General features: G+C 38.3%; 1 protein-coding gene and 1 long non-coding RNA gene across 2 annotated transcripts; both read right to left on the reverse strand.

The window, feature by feature from the left end:
• Nucleotide 1: 1 nt before the first annotated feature.
• LOC126368319 (uncharacterized) lies at nucleotides 2-15,238 on the reverse strand. Its single transcript, XM_050012228.1, has 17 exons — nucleotides 14,195-15,238; nucleotides 13,954-14,081; nucleotides 13,831-13,879; nucleotides 13,571-13,685; nucleotides 13,271-13,351; nucleotides 12,206-12,425; nucleotides 9,753-9,788; nucleotides 8,907-8,979; nucleotides 6,980-7,076; nucleotides 5,894-6,025; nucleotides 5,501-5,671; nucleotides 4,687-4,872; nucleotides 3,696-4,037; nucleotides 3,247-3,328; nucleotides 2,422-2,698; nucleotides 1,718-1,869; nucleotides 2-802 (listed from the first exon to the last, which is right to left on the reverse strand). The coding sequence occupies exons 1-17, from the start codon at nucleotides 14,323-14,325 to the stop codon at nucleotides 708-710; spliced, it is 2,367 nt and encodes a 788-aa protein (XP_049868185.1). The 5' UTR covers nucleotides 14,326-15,238; the 3' UTR covers nucleotides 2-707.
• A 5,650-nt stretch (nucleotides 15,239-20,888) lies between these two features.
• On the reverse strand, nucleotides 20,889-21,397 carry LOC126368538 (uncharacterized). The gene is made up of 2 exons (XR_007566603.1): nucleotides 21,328-21,397; nucleotides 20,889-21,036 (listed from the first exon to the last, which is right to left on the reverse strand). It is a non-coding gene; the product is annotated as an uncharacterized LOC126368538 (long non-coding RNA).
• Between the last annotated feature and the right edge of the window lie 752 nt (nucleotides 21,398-22,149).

Raw genomic sequence — 22,149 nt, forward strand, 5'->3', positions numbered from 1 at the left:
CTTAACGACAAGCTAGTTTTTTTAATAATTAATAACCATCACAAGTATTATATGTATTCTAACAAAACAAGTAAGCAAAGTAATTATAACAAAACGTACATATGAAACGAATTCAAAACAATATTTATAATAAAATATTATGTAAGAAAAAATAATTGTGTAAGTAGGGTGAGCCCACGGAATAGAAGTTGGAAGTATGAGCAAATACTTCAACGCACGACGCTCATCATCAAAGTTTCCGACGCATGGAGCTTCGCAATAGTATATTAAAAGGTCGCCTTATGCATTATTGTGCATATGCAAGGCAAAAAAATCTGATATCGACTAACATTCAAGGAGTTCCCTCCTTATCATATGCACACTAAGGTTTTTAAAAAAGCTAAAAACTTTAGGTTATTTGTCAAAAAAGTACTTTTGTATGCAGAATTTGATAAGCAGTAGTTATCTATTTGCAGGAGTAGTAGTAAAAGAGAGCGGGGTTGAACCGGAAACAGCGGTTCTCATATAAATTGCACGTTAGGGCCTTTCCATCCTCTCTTCTATTCCGTGGGTGAGCCCTAGACATGAAACTTGAAATCTTATCCTACATAGACCAGTATTTTTTATTATTAAATTATTTTGTGCTGCATAGACTTCTACACTAATGTAACTATAAAAATAACAACGAATAATAAACTAGTATTCAATATAGTAAGTAGTAAAACAATCTACATGTTATCAAATTTAGGACCCAGTGTCATGTCTAAAATTTCTAATGTCTCCGGATCTTTGACGATTCTAATGAATCCATGTTGTTTTAGTTCTGAAATGATAAGGGAAAGTGCAACTTTAGACAACGATTATTCATATTTCTTCTCTTTCTTATCGTATGGATTGCGAGGTAAAATACCAGCCTCATCAACCCTGGTGTCAGAGTTATTATTGAGCCGCCAAAGGCCCCTGACATGACTCATGTAACGACTACATACTTACATCAGTAAGTAGTAACCGGGACCAACTGCTTAACGCGCCTTCCGAAGCACGGATCATCTTACGGACAATCAGGTGATCAGCCTGTAATGTCCTAACCAAACTAGGGATCACAAAGTGATTTTTGTGATATGTCCCCACAGGGATTCGAACCCGGGGCCTCCGGATCGTGAGCCCAACGCTCAACCACTGGACCACGGAAGCCGTATAGTTTAAAACATGCAAATTATAATGCAATAAGTTTGGGTCAAGTTACGGCGTACTTCCCGAGGTGTAGTTGTAAAAGTTTGATGTGTTATATTTGTCATTTTTTTACTCGTGACTTCCTAACGTCGGGTTTGAATCCAGGGTCGGGCTCTAAACCACTGAAATCGGCTTTATGAGTTTGAATTCATGTTTGGATTATAGATAATTGATATCACATGGTTTCCAGTTTTTCTGCCCGATTAATGGTAATAAGGTCGTCCCCTATTACATAGATGGGACTTAAACATAGCTAGCGAGGATTGTGTGTATTATACACTTCTGCCTACCCCTTCGGAGATACAAGTGTGATGCTATGCTATGTTTTATGCTGTATGCTTAACAAAGTACGTCTAATGCATTTCTACTCTACATAACAATAGGGGTATACCTAATTCAAGTATCAAAACTAACGGTTCCAGTCAAGTAACAGGTTTTCACAAAACTAAAACCAATACTCACTTCACATCGTGTCCTCGACATCACAGGTTCTAAAGATACTCACTTAAAATTGAAGTGAAGCAGCGTGCAGCGATGATGCTCCGGTACCCCGGCATGACGGGCCCCGCCAGCAGCAGGCGGTGGATGGTGACCGTCCCGCCAGCTTTCACGGCCTTCATTATCTTTATCATCGTGCCCTCGATGCCCCACTGGTTCCTGATGAATTAACAAGATTTGTACGTCCGCTTTTATGATGTAGGGGTACTAAGCTGCTTCTTAGAATTGGTCGTATGAAAAAAGAAATGTTGTATTTCTCCTGTCACATTTGTAATTGTTTTTAATGTTGTGTTTATATGTGCAATAAAGCGTTTTTCTGTTGTATTGTAAATGCCACGCAGTATAGTGCCTACGTAAAACTTGACAAATTGTAGGTATGTCGTGGGGTTTTTACCACGTAGCGCGAAAGTTTGACGGGACTAAATAATTATTTTTTATGTTTATTTAAATCGAAATAGGTAGTCAACAAAGGAAACTCTGAAAATGCCTTTTAGGTGTATCATTTGCGAAATGCAAAAACGATGACTTCGTGCCGAAAGAGTTCCAAGCTGTACCCAAACGCAATAGCAGTGTAATCGTTTTCGGTTTGTCAATATACAACTATTGTAGAGGAGTGAGTGTAATTTATTACACATCTCTGCTCTGCCTACCCCTCGGGGATTCAGGCGTGATGCTTTGTTTTTTTACTTGGGTACCTAATAAATAGCTTACCGTATAAATCTCTGCGAGTCTGTAGTATTGATAGAATCTCCGAGCGACACTTTCGTCCTGTCTAAGCTCCCCAGAGGAGTCTCAGAGTTCTCGCTGCCGTCTCTCCGGGGCCTCGGCTGACTCTCCTGAGGCACTTCGACGATATGCGGCGGTTGTATGTCCGCTAGACCGGATTCTTGGAGCATAGTGGACAAGTGCGCGTCGGTTTGTGGACGAGGGGTTTGTTGTGTTAGCTGCGCTTGTTCTGTGCCCGGTGGGATGTTTTCTTTGTCAGGTTCTGAAAGTTTCAAGTATAACATAAGCTGACGACTAATCCCAATTGCGCATTCTGTTAGACCAACTTGATAGGGAGGCGTACCAGGTAATTTTACTGCCATGTTTAATGGTTATACGACCATTAAACGACATTACGAATGGGTAGACGATATAGTGACTAGGATTGAGTAGGGAATGTTAGGTTGGTTTGGACACGTTGAGCGGATGAAGGATAATAGAATTGCAAAAGCGGTATATAAAGCGAAAGTTGATGGTAGGGCTGGCAGAGGAAGACCGAGAAGGACTTACGATGATCAAATTGGAGATGTCCTTAGAAAAGGTTCGATACGATCTACTCTGAACCGGCGTGCGTGTATATGAAGCGATTGATGAATGTGGAGGAAGCAAGAGAAGTGTGTCAGGATCGAAGCAAATGGAATTCTATAGTCTCTGCTTACCCCGGTGGGAAATAGGCGTGAGTTTATGTATGTATGTATGTTTAATGGTTCCAAATCGAAAAAATATGATGCAATCAGGGAACATAATTATAATATATTAAATGCCATTTACCATTGACTTCATCTGGAGGAAGATCCCTCTGTTGCAGACTTTCTCTGAACGCCTTATAACCAACTGATCGCATCCGTTTCGGCTAAAAGAGAAGAATAATATGTGTAAGAGCGACTGTCAAGACATCAATCTTTAATTCTGAACAAGATTCACATCATCACTTAGCAATTACCATCAGGTGAGATTGTGGTCAACGCGAGCCTATATTATTTAAAAAAAAAAAAGATGTTATATAAACATCTGTGTGTGTTATGTTGTGCTTCGGAGGGCACGTTAAGCCGTTGGTCCCGGCTATTAGCCGTAAAAACACCTCCACCAACCCGCAGTGGAACAGCGTGGTGGAGTATGCTCCATACCATCCGGTTGATTGAGGGGAGGCCTGTGCCCAGCAGTGGGACGTATATAGGCTGTTTATGATATGTTTATGTTATATAAATAATAAAACTTACAGGACTCTCATATTCGCTGGTCCGCTTCCGAGCTACCTGCGAAAGAGTTTCCAACTTTTGCGTTGGAAGGTCCGCTATATCCATCGGAACTTGAACGTTCAAATCTTGCTGCTCTAAGACATTCGGTACTTCGGTAATGTTCAAAGCATCCGTTGTTATATTTGGGATTTCTGTTGTATTGAGAACGTCTATTTGACCTTCAGTCTCGCGTCTAGTCATATCTACGTCTGGGTGTACTGCGATTGAAGGAATTTCTGGGTGCTGAGGCTCTTCGACTTCAGGTATTTTGTCCAGAACGGATCGTGTGCGGCGTTGTCTGACTTGTTCTGCTTCTTGTTGCTCCTAAAAATAAACAACTAAATAACATCCTAAAATTACCCAAGTTAAGGCTCTTTGACGGTTCAATAATAACCCCCTTCTTTCGTGTGGGTTATGTGATCAGTGACGAATCTCATCAACCCTAATGTCAGGGTTACTATTGAGACCCCCCAAAGAGCCCTGACATCTGACATGCCTCGTGTACCGACTACATACTTAAGTAAATAGTAGCCGGGCTTAAACAATAACCCTACAACCAGAGGTGACGATGTTACTCATTGACCTCACAATTAACACGAGAAAAGAAGAATAAGATTATGTTGTGGAAGTTTCAATTTTAACAACTTTATTGTCTTTTCTAAAAAAAAAAAAACAGAAAATACCAGTTATAGGGTATTATACGGACGTTTTGAAGTTGCATTTCCAACTCGTTAGGGTAATAATAGGTACCCAAGGGACAACGTAGATGTTTGACAAGTATACCTACATTCTAAGCTTAGCATAATCCGGTCCCAAGTAATTATAACGTAAAGAGCACCTCTAATCCGTAGCTTAGAAAGGTAAACAAAAGATTAACAGCTCAGCCTTTAAAGAACAGATTTAACACGACAGCACCTTGCTTATAAGGATTGGGATTATGTATTTTATTTCAAAGCCACAAAATTTATATTACCATGTAAAGATAGTCCAATTTCTGCTGCACCACATTCATATGTCTATCTAGAATGTCAACTTGTATTCTGAATTCATTGTAAGTATGGAAAAGTTCTCCCATCGATCCCCAAACGTCACTACCACAGTATAGGTGAAAAGCTCGCGTATTGGTCGCTTTATCGCAAGAAGTACTCATTTTTAACACCTAATTTCAAGTCACACTTAATAAAAACAAACTTAATGTCGTGTAAATACCATTATTGATATGTCAATAATTTGAGGGTAGTTTGAAATTTCAATCAGATTCGTTCAGAAATTTGCTTTTAGATTGCACGCGTAACGGTAAAATATTTAAAAGCGATTCTAATGAGACTTTCCAAGCTATGTTCCACAAAAAAAAATAGATGGCGCTGTACAGATTTAGCGTGATAATTACCTACATTGTCATTGGTCGGGTACACAATTATTCAAAAATATAATATTATGGCAGAAGTATATTATATAAAAATAATTGTTGCTTGATATTTGAATCAGTTTATATTTACAATTATGTTACTAGTTACCTATATTGCTTCTCTTTATTTTGATCAGAATAATAAAGGGTGAAAGATGTGTTGTGCATCGGTGTAATAATGAGGGTCATAATTTATATCCAAAACAAAGTTAAAATATGCATAATTATATTTATTGTCCATGAAATTAGAAGGTACAGCGCCACTTTGGAACGTGGCTTGGAAAGTCCCTTTTTGATTAGTTGTTGTATTTTTACGGTTCGATTTTTGAATAAAATCAATGTTTACGTATAAGTACAGAGTGAAACAAAGCATGCATACGTCAGCCTGTCGCTCGGCCAGCGGCGTAGCGGGCACGACGCCGAGGTTCCTCTGGAACATCCTGGCCAGCGTGGCGGAGACGGCGGGCCGCAGCCGCGAGCCGGCCGCCGCCGCGCGCCTCAGGAGCTGCTCCGCGGGCACGCGGACTACGATTATTGCGTCCGTGAAGTCCTGTGGGTTGTGGAAACGTTACCAGTAAGGTAATCAGCAGTTACTCATATTTACACACAAAAACTCTTTCATTGCACACAAAAATCAGCGTTGCGGAGGCCGGGAAGTCCATAGTTAAAAGGGTAATCGTACCGTAAGTTAAGTTAAGGGTCGTATTTAAGCTGGTTATTAATTTATTTATACTGGGACCTCCTTTTTTTGAAGTCACTTAAAAATATGTACCTCGCATCTTAGCTCCACGTTGGGGTTTTCAATTCTCGCGCGAAGGAAGTCAGATCCAAGCTTGATCCTCTTGTCGATTATCAACTTGGTCTTCACGCGACGTTTCTTAGCTGTTGGTTGTTCTTCCAACTCCTGTGTTATGAAGGAATAAACACATTATTACACACAATATAACAAATCCCACGAACCCTCTGACCGTTGGGAGCTTTTGTTGTGTTATGTGAAATTCTAATCTAGCCTACAAGATCCTACTGCTGGGCAAAGGCCTCCCCTTCCTCTTTCCATTTTTCGCGGTCCTGTGCGTACTCCGGCCAGTCCCTCCGGCAAGCGTCCAAGTCGTCACGCCATTTCTTTCGAGGTCTACCACGACGCCTGTACCCGTCATGAGGCACCCAATGCGTGACGATCCGTGCCCACCGCTCAGGGTGCATGCGACAAACATGTCCGGCCCATTTGAGATTAGAATCCCATTTTAGATTCCATGTGAAATTAACAAAGAAAATAAACACTAACACAGCTATCTCGACCATTATAGACGGCGTTACAACTCACCTATCACGTTGATCTAACAGAAAGTTCGATGAGGTTTGGATACTCAGTTCATTTTGCGATGAATGTATCTATAACAACCCCAAGTGGGGTATAGTCGTGAGTTAATGTCATATCAGAAAATGAATTAAAGGAGGGAAGGCGGCCGTGTCGGTAAAAGCGATCATCACCAGCTTCACGGCGAGCGCGGCTTCGGTAAAAAAAATGGTATGAGAGATAGGCCTTTGCTCTGTAGTGGGATGGTGTACGTTAGTAAAAGTCATAATGATATATTATCTATAGCTATAGTAACATATATTTGATACGATAACATAACTGTTCTGCTCTGTTTCGGATAGTTTTTTCTCCAAATGTTGCATAAAACACATAGTTTAAGGACGTTATCTTATGAATGAACTGCTTCGATGTGGCGTTTTTAACCGCCCAGAGAGCGATCGTTTACAACGACAGGCATGTGTCTACTTCTGTTTTTAACTCGGGTTGGTGAGATCGGTCATTGACTTCACAAACCGTACGAAAATCAAGGAATAGTCAAACCTCCAACTCTAGGTCTTCAGGCACAGTTGGTGCAGGTTCTTGGGGTCGTTCTGGCGCAGGGGCTGGGGCCTCTTCCTGCGGTTGTTGTGTTACATTCCTACAAATAAGTAAATATAACTTAGATATGTGTGTGTGACGATTTGATTTTTACATGCTTATGTGTAATCTGAAAACACTGGTCATAAAATTATAACAACATCTTATTGTACTGTTTTCTGACAAATAAACTATTCTATTCCATCTTAAAAGTATACAAAATTGATGTAAGCATTGGCTGCTTGTGACCACAATAATGTACTCGTATTCATTTTCACAACGTCGTAATGCGGCGAGGGTAATAAGGACCTTTACGCCTGGAACAACTCGGGGGGATTGTTTTACGATTAGACACGTAAGGTCTTGAATTGTTAATTTATAATTATATTTCTATTCTATTATATAATACAATAAAGAGATTTATGTTTTATTCATTTCAACATAAATTAAGGTGGAATATAGAAGGTACATGTAGCAAGCAAGGGCACGACAATATAAAAGTGGCGACACGAGGTACCTTATTACTCGCAATTACTAATTCCACAAGACCGTTTCAGTGTAAATAAATATTTAATTATGTATACTTTGTTGAGGCGATTCTCACACTGCCCCGCGTGATGCAGCGTAGCGCGTGGATGCGTGTTCTTCAGTTGCTTGTAAGTATTTCCGTTTGTATAGAAAACACGCACAGTGTAACACACAGAAAATGCATCCACGCGGGTTCATGCGGATCACGCGCATACAAGCGGAGAAACAAGCACCCCCGCGCGTTTTATTCTATGACATTGTTTTTCTGTATTGTTTTGTAATGAATGACTTTTTGATTTTGAAAGAATAATTGTTATATTCGTTAATTTATTTTAGTTTAATAATTTAATATCTTCTTGTCATTATTATTTGCATGTTATAATTTTCATAACTAAAAATGTTGACCTAATGTTAAATGCTGACCATCTGCAAACTTTACCTACCATTTTTAAGGCGAATAAATGAATTATGAATTAGGTGCGGGGCGAGACGCAAAATATGGCACACCGAATCCCGCAGTGCCGCGCGTGATTTCGGAACGGCTTTGAATGAAATGAGGCGATTCTCACACTGCCCCGCATCATGCTGCATATAGCGTGTCGACGCACCTACGCGCGTGAGTGCGTAAAAAACCCGCACGATGATGCAGATCTGCAGTCCCGCAGGCACGCAATATATTTATATTATATGCTGCATGTTGTGTGTCGACGCACCTACGCGCGTGCCTGCGGGTGTGCAGATCTGCATCATCGTGCGGATTTTTTACGCAATCACGCGCGTAGATGCGTCGACAACATGCAGCATGATGCGGGGCAGCGTGAGAATCGCCTGAGAGTGGAGGAAGCGAAGGTGGTTTGTCTGGGTCGTATTAAGCGGAATTCCGTGGTCTCTGTCTACCCCAACGGGAAATACGCGTGATCTTATGTAAGTGTGTAAACGTTTACAAGTAGATATTTATTGTAGTCACAGGAAATCATCATCATCCCCCTAGCGTTATCCCGTTTTTCACAGGGTCCGCTTACCTAACCTGAAGATTTGACAGGTTCGGTTTTTTACAGAAGGTACTGTCTGACCTTCCAACCCGCGAAGGGAAAACCAGCCCAATATAGTTCACATTATAGGATCACATACCTTCGAAATACATTTCTCGGGACCGTGGATTTCCTCACGATGTTTTCCTTCGCCACGATAATCATTTATCAAACATGAATTCGAAAACAAATTCGAATATCATTGGTTAAGGCTTAAGCTGGGATTCAAACATGTGACCTCAAATACACACAGGAATATTATCAGTTATTAGTAAGTACCTAAATTAAAAAAAAAGAACAAAATTAAAAAAAATAAAGACAAAGAACATTACACTTCAAGCGGAGGAGCGGGTTCGGTAGGAGCGGGCGGGTCAGGATGTGGAATATCAGGAATTTCAGGGACGTCTGCCGAACATGGGAGGTTGTAGGAAATAAAAAAAGGACAAAAACATAAAAAATAAATTGGAATGTCTCTATGTTGAATTGGAAGTACCAACAATCCCAACTATCACTTCTTCGTTGGACTAGGATTGAATATAGAATGCGTTCAGCTGCTTGTCTTACAGACATGTCCAAAAGTCCATCATGATGGAGTTATATGGGCTGATCATCTCACCATCTATCTACTCATGCCTGTATACAGCCACTGCTGGGTATAGGCTTCTCTTCTTCACGCCTTAGTCTCATCCATTGTATTCCGGCGTACCAAACAATGCCATAGGACCATCGCTGGTGGTCTGCCTCGATATCGCACACCATCCCTTGGCCACTATTCAGTAACAGTCTCAGTCCATCTGTTGTCTTCCCGTCTTGCCAAGTATCCCGCCCATCCCCACTTAAGCCTAGCCTTTCGTATATCTACAGTCATGAACAATATAATGTACCCACTTTAGGACTCTGTCGCACTAACATATTTGACATTTAGTGAGACATACAGTTCAATTTGTCAAAAAAGTTAATGTGACATGGTACCAAAGCGTATACATATTAATGCTCGTGACCGTACATCTTCGACTTTAGTGCGTTGCCGAATTTCGACGTACTATTTAATCATTATCCATCTTAGAACCGAAAGTTGCTGCAAGTAGTCTTCCGATTATTAACGTCTCTGCCCAACCCACTAAGGTCACGAGCGTGAGTTTATGTACTAATGTATATAAAAGATTTCTATTAAGTACCTTTTTCAAAAGCTGGTAGTAGATCTTCTGCTGTTGCTGTGAATTAAGACATGTTAATGTTAGTAAGTTAACAAAAAGTGTTATATTACAATAGTATACTATGAAGTCGTCAGTCCGTTGGTGTGCGTCAAGCTAGCGGCCTCAAAAAAAAAATGGGCACGAAAAAATAATTTGACCATACCAAAAAATAGTACTCTTATTGAAAAAAATAGTACCTGTTGTAAAAAAATTAGTACCATCACGGTTCTGGATTTATAGCCATGTTTTATTGCACTTGCTAGCTTGACGGTGAGCGAAATTTGGCGAGAGTTAACGACAAGTTCTTTCGCTTTGATTTAAACGCCAAAAAATAGTATCGAAATAGTACTCACCCCCTGCAAAATACCGAAAGTAGTACTTCAACGGTTCCAAAGTTATAAAGGCAGTTCTTTGATCCCGCTAGCTTGACGTTTTGAAAATACCTATTATCTGGGGAACGCTTGCATACTTCAGTATGTAACTAATGTCAATAAACTCGTATGAAATAGTACTCCCTACCATCATAATTTTGATCCGATTCTCTTTGTAGAAATGTTAAACAATCATCATAACCTATGCCATACATTTGTTGTTGATACAGTCACGTAGACAATTACATAACCTCACAATTTATTCGTAAGTATTGCCATTTTGGAGGTCTACCCTACCATTTCTTTGCACTTCAGTGCTGCTATTACAAAAAATTCCTATTGCATACACCCATATGCACTAATTTTAATAGAAAATGGCTGCATGGGTCTAGTTCTTATCGAAAACAATCTGTGATTTTAATACATCATAATACATTTTTAATCTGCTGTTTTATTTTATAATTTATACCTTCATGTTGAATTTGTTACGGATCGAAGTGTTTGTTAATAAACAATTTGCAGTATTTGTAGAATAACTCAAAGAGTTTCAACAATGATATTACTTTCATCTAACAACCCTGGCACTTCACCAATTTTTACCCAAAAATGGGGAAAAATACTGAAATCTGACAACATTCTTGACCATGTGTAATAATTTTGTTCGCGACTGTACTCGTCTTGATAAATGTATGACATAGGTTATAATGACTTTTTGACATATTTCTACAAAGAGAATCAGGTCCAAATTATGATGGTAGGGAGTACTATTTCATACGAGTTTATTGACATTAGTTACAAACTGAAGTATGCAAGCATTCCCCAGATAATAGGTATTTTCAAAACGTCAAGCTAGCGGGATCAAAGAACTACCTTTATAACTTTGGAACCGTTGAAGTACTACTTTCGGTATTTTGCAGGGGGTGAGTACTATTTCGATACTATTTTTTGGCGTTTAAATCAAAGCGAAAGACCTTGTCGTTAACTCTCGCCAAATTTCGCTCACCGTCAAGCTAGCAAGTGCAATAAAACATGGCTATAAATCCAGAACCGTGATGGTACTAATTTTTTTACAACAGGTACTATTTTTTTCAATAAGAGTACTATTTTTTGGTATGGTCAAATTATTTTTTCGTGCCCATTTTTTTTTTGAGGCCGCTAGCTTGACGCACACGTCCGTTGTGCTAACCCTAAAAGTGATAAGGCGTGAAGATTATATTAAATGTGCACTTCTGTGGCCGTGGTTTAGAATCCCACTTCTGAAATATAATAAAATATGTATATTTCTCCTCTAAATGTAGTTACAAACAAACGCCTTGTATTTTTTTCTAGGACTTTCCGTTTACCAGCATAGGTACAATACATTTTTTTTTTATTATATAACAGCCAAATCTACATCCACCTATTTAAAAAAAAACTTTTTAAAGTATACTAAGTAATCTCTCTGGTGTATCTACTTACGCCTCACCCCTTCGGGGACACAGGCGTGATGCTATCATGTTGTTGTTAAAAAAAAAATAATAAAATCTAGATACCAAAGTCACAAAAACAAGACGATTATGTGCAAGTTCTTTTCCGTGTTGTCTCTCTGCCCACCCCCGTAGGATCACAAGCGTCAGCCTAGTTGCATCAACAATAATATATAATTTATGTATGTGTACAATATGTAATGTTGACTAAACCACTCGAAACGTACGGCTCACCACCTATCAAGGTGGTCTAACAGAAAGCTCGGTGAGATATGGGTAATTAGATCACATTGTGATGGATGGACTTCTGACTACCCGTTATGTATGTGTAGTGTATGTAATGTATGTATGCAACTCTTTTGGGCGTCTTGCTCAACTCTCGACCATACTCTGGACACTTCATTGAAAACATCTCGTTTTACACAGACACTACACATTGACGTTATCGTACACGCGCATATGTGTGAGTGACGTTGACGCCCATACGATTGAAGACTAAAGTAAGACCGAGGGGGGGTGAGGTAAACCTAGCTCTGCCGCTGGTGGGGAGCGGAGAGTTGCCTTCTAAACGTAATTATTAAGTTTCGACGTAACTTACACTTTCTAAACACTGTGACGTCAAGTTCAGCGACAGCCTCCATCTGCGGCGCGTCGTGCGGCAGCCGCGACCGGTCGTGCGACTTGTCGGTCACGTCGGCTGGTAGGTCCAGCCCGCTGACGTGCGGCGCTGACATCTCCGGAGCCATCATCATCTCCACCGTGCGGTCTCCCAGGAGGCTCTGCAAGGCTTGGTCTGGATGCTCTTCTCCGAAACCGTCCTGTGGAAAGATTCAGTCAATGTTCTGACATAAGTTACCACTTGCTCTCAATATCCGCGACACAAGCTGTGCTTAGTGTGGCGACCCACATTTCTTTTTTTTTTTTCTTATTTTTAATGAGGCTTTGAACACCCTGTGTGATCATGCCAGCCTCATAGGTGCTTTCGTGTACATATCCCTTAGACAAGGGATTGGTCAACCAAATAATATAAACTAAAAGCCTTACTTGATAGTGGCTCTGCCAACCAGCAATTGACTTCTCCGTTGCCAAGAGAAATCACACCCTGAGAGCGAAAAACCTTTCTTCGCACGTCTATATTCCGGGCACATTCCAACAAAATATGGTAAAGGTCATCGACCATATGACAGTCATGGCACAGAGGTGAAGGTTTAATACCCATTAAATGATAAAACTTATTTGTTGGGATGTGTCCGGAACGCAGCCTGAGAGCTGAGATCAATACCTTCCTATTGAGGTTGGCATTCTCATTGGCGACCCACATTAACGATGCTACAAAATGTATTTGCCGAGATTGTTATCAACTTTAATGTATTTGTTTTGCATGTTTAGTAAAAAATACATAAAATAAAATAAAATATTTGATTGGGACTAAAAAAAAAATGTATTTGAATACTAGGGTTAGGTAACCTGATGTGCCTGCCTTTATTTTTGCTAGTTCCTGTACTATATGTTGTATGTGCTAAAGTAAGCATCCTATCCTAAAAGTCCACTCAGGAATAAAGTGGATACTCTAACAACTTGGATCACACATATATTCTTATTTAAAAATAGTTCATCAATAAAATGCCATGTTTTGGTCTATCATAAATGAAAAAATACTAACATTTGGTGGTAGTTGGAAATCGGGGATAGCAGCCTCCTTCAATGTAATATCCTGTATATTCAAGACCACATTTCCACTGTTCTGTAATGAAATAAAACAATTTTCAAGTTGGAGCTCATAAAGATATAAAATATGGTTAATAAAACAATAATAAAGATTCATTGAAGTACCTACCTTCCAAACTTAAATTATGAAAATAATAATAAAAGAAGTAGATCTACTAGATCCTATGTTAAGTAAGTAAGTACATAAGATACTTTTCAAATCATTTTATATTCTAATCTACAAATTTAGTTTTACCTGTATCAATTCTTCAACTCTCTGTTCATTCTCTGGTTCCTCTGGGAGTACCACAGCTGGTGGCAGCTGTGGCACAGGTCGAAGTGGCCGCTCATGTACTTCGTGTACCACAAACCTATACCATATAATATTTTATTTACCCACCTACCTACTTTGATCAATAAGTTTATAGGTACACAAATCTTTAGTGCATTCAAGTATAAAAAACAGGTTTGATTATAAATATAAAATCGGTCATACTCGAGTAATGTTTCACTTACTTCTTGTTTGTACTTTTGAAGACATTAGCATTGATCATACATAAATCACCTGAAATTATCGTAGTCATTAGTAAATGAATTATTAATATGGAGTGCAAATATAATAGTGAACAGCAAAGTTACCCAGAAGTACAGTAGCCTTCTTTTCATACAGTCTTACGAGTCCTCTCATCAACTGTGAACTCAAACGGAGGGAAAATCTATTGGCGGGACGCCCAGACTCGTTCGTCATTACTTCGAGCAAATCGTCACTGAAAGTTTACCAAGACATTACTCACAATGTGACTATATCATTAATATTGCGCTTCTACGTTAAGACAATGCTTATAACTGAAATTTTTTGTACAATTCAAAGAAAATTCACCATAGTTGTCTGATGTCTTGCGACCACAGCTGCCTGTGAGTTATCGCGGCAAAACGTAACGGCCACGAGTCCGCCACCCAGCACAGGTAAAATCTTCCACCTCGTTTCAAAGAATCTACTGGATAAAACATTTTAGCAAATCGAACTCTACAGATTTTTCGTAAATTTTACATAAATGCACTTCGCCATTTGTCAGACAGATTACGCGAAGTTTCCCACCTAAACTAACAAACTAACTTTTTAAATCTATGACGTCATTTCCTATCAAAGACCTTGTATAGAATAGACGGATAATATTTTAGAGTGACGATCAAACTATCACAGCTCTCTTTCTTCCCTATGGCAACAATCTCTGTGGAAAAAAGAAACAAACATAGACAAACACCGCTGTCTAGAACGTCAGTGTTTACCGTTTTGAGATGTTGTGGTAGTCAGCTGGATACCAAACCTGCCGTTAGTTTTTTGGTGCTTTGGGACATTATTTTAACTTTTTATATAAACAATCTGTGAAATAGTTATTCATTATGAACCATGGCTTGCGTAACTATTGGTTGTGAGAGTAGAATGGGTGTTATAATGGAGAACGATCAAACAATGTCTCAGCATGGGTAAGTTATCGACCACATAATACATGTTTGTGTGCAAGAAATACATTACCTGGTCTGGTTTTTGTAAAGTTTATTGCGCCCTAAACACGATGCAGACGCATATTATCAGCAAAGCCGTCACATTTGTACAAATAATTGATTTCACATTTTACGTTAATCAGCTTTGACAGATCATGTACCCAAAGTATTATAAGTAGTGTTGTCCTTTGATATCGATAACATAATATTATGTTTGAATGTAACATCTACATGTTGCGTTATTCTATTCACGTTTAATTTATTTTTGGACCTGTTTCCGATTTGGATGAAGATTACATAAAGATATTGTATTTTCCAGATTTCCTAAATATCCTAATTTACGAAACAAGAAATTAAGAAACAATTAGATTCAGACCATGAAACGAGATAATTCTCTCTTCTGAAGGACGCCTTCTCCTTAATTAAGCCTGTGCTAATTACATTTCGATGTATCTTGCTTTCTATCGAGCAGGATACCAAACAAAAATATTACATAGAGATGCAGTACCAACAATATTCACTCACATATCTCACATAAGGTGAGTTTAAGTTTAGTTATAAGTTTATAGATAAATTTGCAGCTATTTCGTTTTTGTATTCTACATTAGCATGGAAAAAATATTTCAATACAATACAAATATTCTCTATTGCACAAAATAATTAGTATGAATAACTATTTTGGTAATTACCTGTGATTATTCCTTCTATAAATAATTAGTATGAATAACTATTTTTGTAATTACCTGTGATTATTCCTTCTATGTGCAATGTGTAAACATGCAATGCTTGTGTATTTGTGTGCTCCACGTTAATATGTGCCATTCTTGCAGGTAAAGTTATAACGACCAGAGCCGACACTATACACTTCTAAAGAAAGTGAACAAGAGGAAATATTTTTTTTTATCACCAAAAGTCGGAATTGTTCAGTGCTTCGTAGTCATTGTATTCTAACTATATTGAATAAAAATCTTATAAAGAAGTATTTGCTTTTATTCTTTAATGGCATTGAGATAATCCCCGAAATATACTAGAAGGTCGTCTACTTCTTGTATCGAGAGCCGATTCGATTTCCGGTCAAGTCAATGAAAAACGTGTATTTAATTTTTATAAAAAGGTAGGTATGTGATTTATAGCAACCAAAGGGTGGCCGCAATGTCGTATTAAAATGATACTATAGTATATGTGGACTAGATGGACCGTCCTCGACCTCCTCGGCCATAACACCTTGCGAAATGACATAGATTCAAAAATGATAAATTGACCTTTAACAAGTTTGTCCATGATAATTACGTTGAATAAGTGGTTCTGAATCTGTCACCGCAACGTACGGTTCTTCTTAGGTATCTTTCTATCAGGGTACAAATAGGTATCGTTTTAACTAATTTACTTGCGGTTCTACCCACCCAGGTATGGATACTAGGTCGTTATTTCTGTATTTAATTAATCATTCAATTTGTAATGTATATTTTTTTAGTAATAATGTCGATAAAGACATGGAACGGCACTAGTGGTTCTGATACAAAAACATATGGGCTATTATTTTATTCTGGGTGCCATGGTTAACTTATTCGCCAAAAAAAATTTTTTTTATTTATGCTATTGTTTGTTAATATTTCTTACTATTATAAGAATAATAATATTTAAATTACATTTTACAGGAATTTGCAGCGATGTTTACCAATTATTTTTCACTTATTTTTATATTTATACTAGGGAGGGTGCAGAAAAACAACAACTGTGTTACTTTGTTACATTATGTAGTTTTATTATTGGGAACGTTCACATTAAATTCAAACCTTTTCTTTTTTAAATTAAGATAAAAGATTTTTGACCTTATATTATTAAATCACGAAACATTTCAGTCTAATACATCTTTTTATGGTTAGGTTTACCACTTCGTTACCTAATTTTGATTTTATGAGATAAACTTTTGCAATAAAATGGAAAACAATAGCAGTCCAAGCATTTTATTTATGGAGGCCATTTATATATTAAAAATTATCAAAAATAGTCAAAAATTTTAAAACATACTTAGATAGTTTTAGTTCTAAGTCTGAAAATGTCTCCATAAAAATGGGGGACAAAAAAGTAACGCAGTAGTTTAGTAAGTAACATAATGGTAAACTTTCCGCATCTATGGTGTTTAACTTACTAAAAACAATTAAAAACAGAATACAATTAAATTGAAACCATAACAAATTAAACAAAACTCTCTTAGAATAAAATAAAATCAAAACTTCTCAAAAAAACAATATTAAACATACATTAGTTTCTGTCTGAGTCAAATATATTTAATGGGACATCAAATTCATTCAATTCGTTTTCAGCAAATGGAATTCTATAGTCTCTGCTTACCCCGGTGGGAAATAGGCATGAGTTTATGTATGTATGTATGTCATCATCGTCATCAGCCTTACGACGTCCACTGCTGGGCATAGGCCTCCCCCAAGGATCTCCACGACGATCGGTCCTGCGCTGCCCGCATCCAGTGGCTTCCCGCGACCTTCACCAGATCGTCGGTCTACTTTGTAGCGGGCCTATACTGAGCGTCGTCCGACACGTGGTCGCCATTCTAGAACCTTTCCGTCCCAGCGGCCATCGGTTCTCCTCGCTATGTGTCCTGCCCACTGCCACTTCAGCTTTGCAATTCGCCGAGCTATGTCGGTGACTTTAGTTCTCCTGTGGATCTCCTCATTTCTGATTTGATCGAGCAGGGAAATACCGAGCATAGCTCTCTCCATTGCCCGCTGAGCGACACCGAGCCTCCTCACGAGACCCATAATAAGCGGCCACGTCTCACTGCCGTAGGTCATCACTGGCAACACGCACTGGTCAAAGACAAAGACTTTCCTCTTGAGACACTGAGATATTTTGGACGAGAAGATATTCCGCAGCTTCCCGAACGCTGCCCATCCGAGTTGGATCCGACGAGAGATCTCTTTCTCGAAGTTGGACTTACCTAACTGGATTATTTGTCCTAGGTAAATGTACTGGTCTAGAACTTCGAGTGTAACGTTCCCAACCTGAACTGGAGTGGGTGCGACATGGTCGTTGGACATAATTTTTGTCTTTGTCATGTTCGTGCTAAGACCCACTCGTTGGGATGCGTTACTGAGATGCTCGAGCATGGTGTTCAGGTCTTCCAGGGTCGCAGCCATTAGGACTATATCATCAGCAAATCAAAGGTGCGTCAGGTACTCGCCGTTGATGTTGATGCCAAATCCTTTCCAGTCCAGAAGCTTAAAAATATCCTCCAATGCAGCAGTGAACAGTTTCGGAGAGATGCCATCTCCCTGTCTCACTCCTCGCTGCAGTTGGATCGGATTAGAGCTCTGGTTCTGTTCTCGAACTGACATAGTGGCATTTTGGTAGAGGTCCCTTAGCAATTCGATGTACCTATGGTCCACTTGGCACCTCTGAAGAGACTGCAACACCGCCCAGGTCTCGATCGAATCAAAGGCTTTCTCATAGTCCAATCAAACGCCAAGCAAAGTGGCAGATTATACTCTTCGGTCTTCTGTATAACCTGCCGCAGTGTATGGATGTGGTCTATGGTGCTAAAGCCTTTTCGGAAACCCGTTCGTTCGCTTCCCGTCTTAACGGCATTGATCACAGAGACATCATTGAATATGTGCTTTTTCGTCGACATGATAAAATCGATCTCGTTTTTATAATTTCCACTGGGACTTATCCAGGTCCATTTGCGGGTGCGGGCTTTCTGAAGAAGGAGTTCATCATATAGAGGTTCTCCTTTTCCATAAAGTCCGCCAGAATCCGGCCTCTGGTGTTCCGGACCCCAAATCCAAATTGCCCTACTCTCAGCTCGTTACCACAACGCTTCCCCGACTGTGCATTAAAGTCCCCCATCACAATCGTGTAGTGGCTTTTATGGCTATGCATGGCTTTAGAAATCTCCTCATACATAGTCTCCACTTCGTCATCGTGGTGTCCCGAGGTCGGAGCGTATACCTGGATGACAGTCGGTGAATATCGAGATGACATTCTGAGTATCAGGCACGCTACCCTGCTCGAAACTCTACCGATGGTCAACACGTTGTTGACTAGGGACTTGTGGACGATAAACTCGACACTCTGTAACGAAATAATTATAAATTAAATTATTAAAACTATTAAATTTGTAAATATTGAGCAAAAACTTTGAGTATTTCCACTGCGTTACGATGGCTACAACTGCGTTACATTTCGCAGTAACACAGTGCATCGGTAACTCAGTTGTAGAAACCACGTGTATTCTAAAATAGCACTCATATGGTAATTCATTTTATAAAACAGATCGTGTACAATAAATATTTGCTCCTTTTTTTAAAGATATAACGGAAAAGATTATTCAATATTCAAAAAACTCACCTATCACAGCGGTCACGCAGCGGTCTCCCAATTAATACACGCACCTATCCCGCCGGCGTCCTCGCGACTGACTCGGCGAATTTCCAAGCCACGCACTCCCCCCGCGCCCCAATAATATTTGATTATATGTTATACGACTTTTGGCGCAAATGCATACAAAATTCTAATTTTAAGACTCAGTTTTGTATGGTAACATAGTGTTCGTAATTTTTTGGTTTGCCGCGGGGACACAATAAATATTTTGGAATAATTAAAAACTGATAAAGGAAAATAATATTTAGTATTGTTAAAGTAAAGATAAAATTACGTGTTATTACCGCAAATATTACATTTTAATAGCGTCTTGAAGAATTTTTAAGTAATGTGTGTTTATATGGAGTAAATATATGAGAGGGACAGTGGAATTTTGTAGGGAAACAACTGCGTTACTCAAAAGTACAACTTAGTTACCGTGTTTTTGGTTAAATTCAAATAATTTTGATAAAAACGTGGAACATAAAAGTACGAGTATAAGATCAGAAATATACCAATAGTGTAATTATTGAAAAAATAAATGTTTGCTTTATAAAAATCGTGTTTGAACGTGAGAGACAGGGTATGGGACCCAAAATAAAATAATAGCCCATATACTATAGGTACGTTTCTATAACAAACCCGCTACACGAGTACAAAAGACGTTACGACGATAGTATATTTATCTCTTTTTAACTTATGACGGCTCACATGAGTGCGAAAGACAAAACCTATGTTTTTCTTTCGTCTTAAATATGCTCCGTCTATTCTATACAAGGTCTTTGTTTCCTATTTTCATTTGGCTTTATTCTGTTATAAGAGCAAAGTCTACATGCCATTCAGTCTAGTCTTATGTCAATACACGTTGTCTAAAATAAGCTTAAAAATTCTGCAAGTTACCAAAAAGAATATAAATCACCATATCACTACGTTTTCGGCAAAGACCTTGTATAGAATAGACGGAGCATATTTAAGACGAAAGAAAAACATAGGTTTTGTCTTTCGCACTCATGTGAGCCGTCATAAGTTAAAAAGAGATAAATATACTATCGTCGTAACGTCTTTTGTACTCGTGTAGCGGGTTTGTTATAGAAACGTACCTATAGTATATGTTTTTGTATCAGAACCACTAGTGCCGTTCCATGTCTTTATCGACATTATTATTGGCTAAATATTTCATGTTAGTCCAAGATCTAAAAAAATATACATTACAAATTGAATGATTAATTAAATACTGAAATAACGACCTAGTATCCATACCTGGGTGGGTAGAACCACAAGTAAATTAGTTAAAACGATACCTATTTGTACCCTGATAGAAAGATACCTAAGAAGAACCGTACGTTGCGGTGACAGATTCAGAACCACTTATTCAACGTAATTATCATGGACAAACTTGTTAAAGGTCAATTTATCATTTTTGAATCTATGTCATTTCGCAAGGTGTTATGGCCGAGGAGGTCGAGGACGGTCCATCTAGTCCACATATACTATAGTATCATTTTAATACGACATTGCGGCCACCCTTTGGTTGCTATAAATCACATACCTACCCTTTTATAAAAATTAAATACACGTTTTTCATTGACTTGACCGGAAATCGAATCGGCTCTCGATACAAGAAGTAGACGACCTTCTAGTATATTTCGGAGATTATCTCAATGCGATTAAAGAATAAAAGCAAATACTTCTTTATAAGATTTTTATTCAATATAGTTAGAATACAATGACTACGAAGCACTGAACAATTCCGACTTTTGGTGATAAAAAAAATATTTCCTCTTGTTCACTTTCTTTAGAAGTGTACAGTGTCGGCTCTGGTCGTTATAACTTTACCTGCAAGAATGGCACATATTAACGTGGAGCACACAAATACACAAGCATTGCATGTTTACACATTGCACATAGAAGGAATAATCACAGGTAATTACAAAAATAGTTATTCATACTAATTATTTATAGAAGGAATAATCACAGGTAATTACCAAAATAGTTATTCATACTAATTATTTTGTGCAATAGAGAATATTTGTATTGTATTGAAATATTTTTTCCATGCTAATGTAGGATACAAAAACGAAATAGCTGCAAATTTATCTATAAACTTATAACTAAACTTAAACTCACCTTATGTGAGATATGTGAGTGAATATTGTTGGTACTGCATCTCTATGTAATATTTTTGTTTGGTATCCTGCTCGATAGAAAGCAAGATACATCGAAATGTAATTAGCACAGGCTTAAATAAGGAGAAGGCGTCCTTCAGAAGAGAGAATTATCTCGTTTCATGGTCTGAATCTAATTGTTTCTTAATTTCTTGTTTCGTAAATTAGGATATTTAGGAAATCTGGAAAATACAATATCTTTATGTAATCTTCATCCAAATCGGAAACAGGTCGAAAAATAAATTAAACGTGAATAGAATAACGCAACATGTAGATGTTACATTCAAACATAATATTATGTTATCGATATCAAAGGACAACACTACTTATAATACTTTGGGTACATGATCTGTCAAAGCTGATTAACGTAAAATGTGAAATCAATTATTTGTACAAATGTGACGGCTTTGCTGAAAATATGCGTCTGCATCGTGTTTAGGGCTCAATAAACTTTACAAAAACCAGACCAGGTAATGTATTTCTTGTACACAAACATGTATTATGTGGTCGATAACTTACCCATGGTGAGACATTGTTTGATCGTTCTCCATTATAACACCCATTCTACTCTCACAACCAATAGCTACGCAAGCCATGGTTCATAATGAATAACTATTTCACAGATTGTTTATATAAAAAGTTAAAATAATGTCCCAAAACACCAAAAAACTAACGGCAGGTTTGGTATCCAGCTGACTACCACAACATCTCAAAACGGTAAACACTGACGTTTTAGACAGCGGTGTTTGTCTATGTTTGTTTCTTTTTTCCACAGAGATTGTTG

The sequence above is a fragment of the Pectinophora gossypiella genome, chromosome 7, assembly GCF_024362695.1.
Source record: "Pectinophora gossypiella chromosome 7, ilPecGoss1.1, whole genome shotgun sequence".
Taxonomy (NCBI): Eukaryota; Metazoa; Arthropoda; class Insecta; order Lepidoptera; family Gelechiidae; genus Pectinophora; species Pectinophora gossypiella.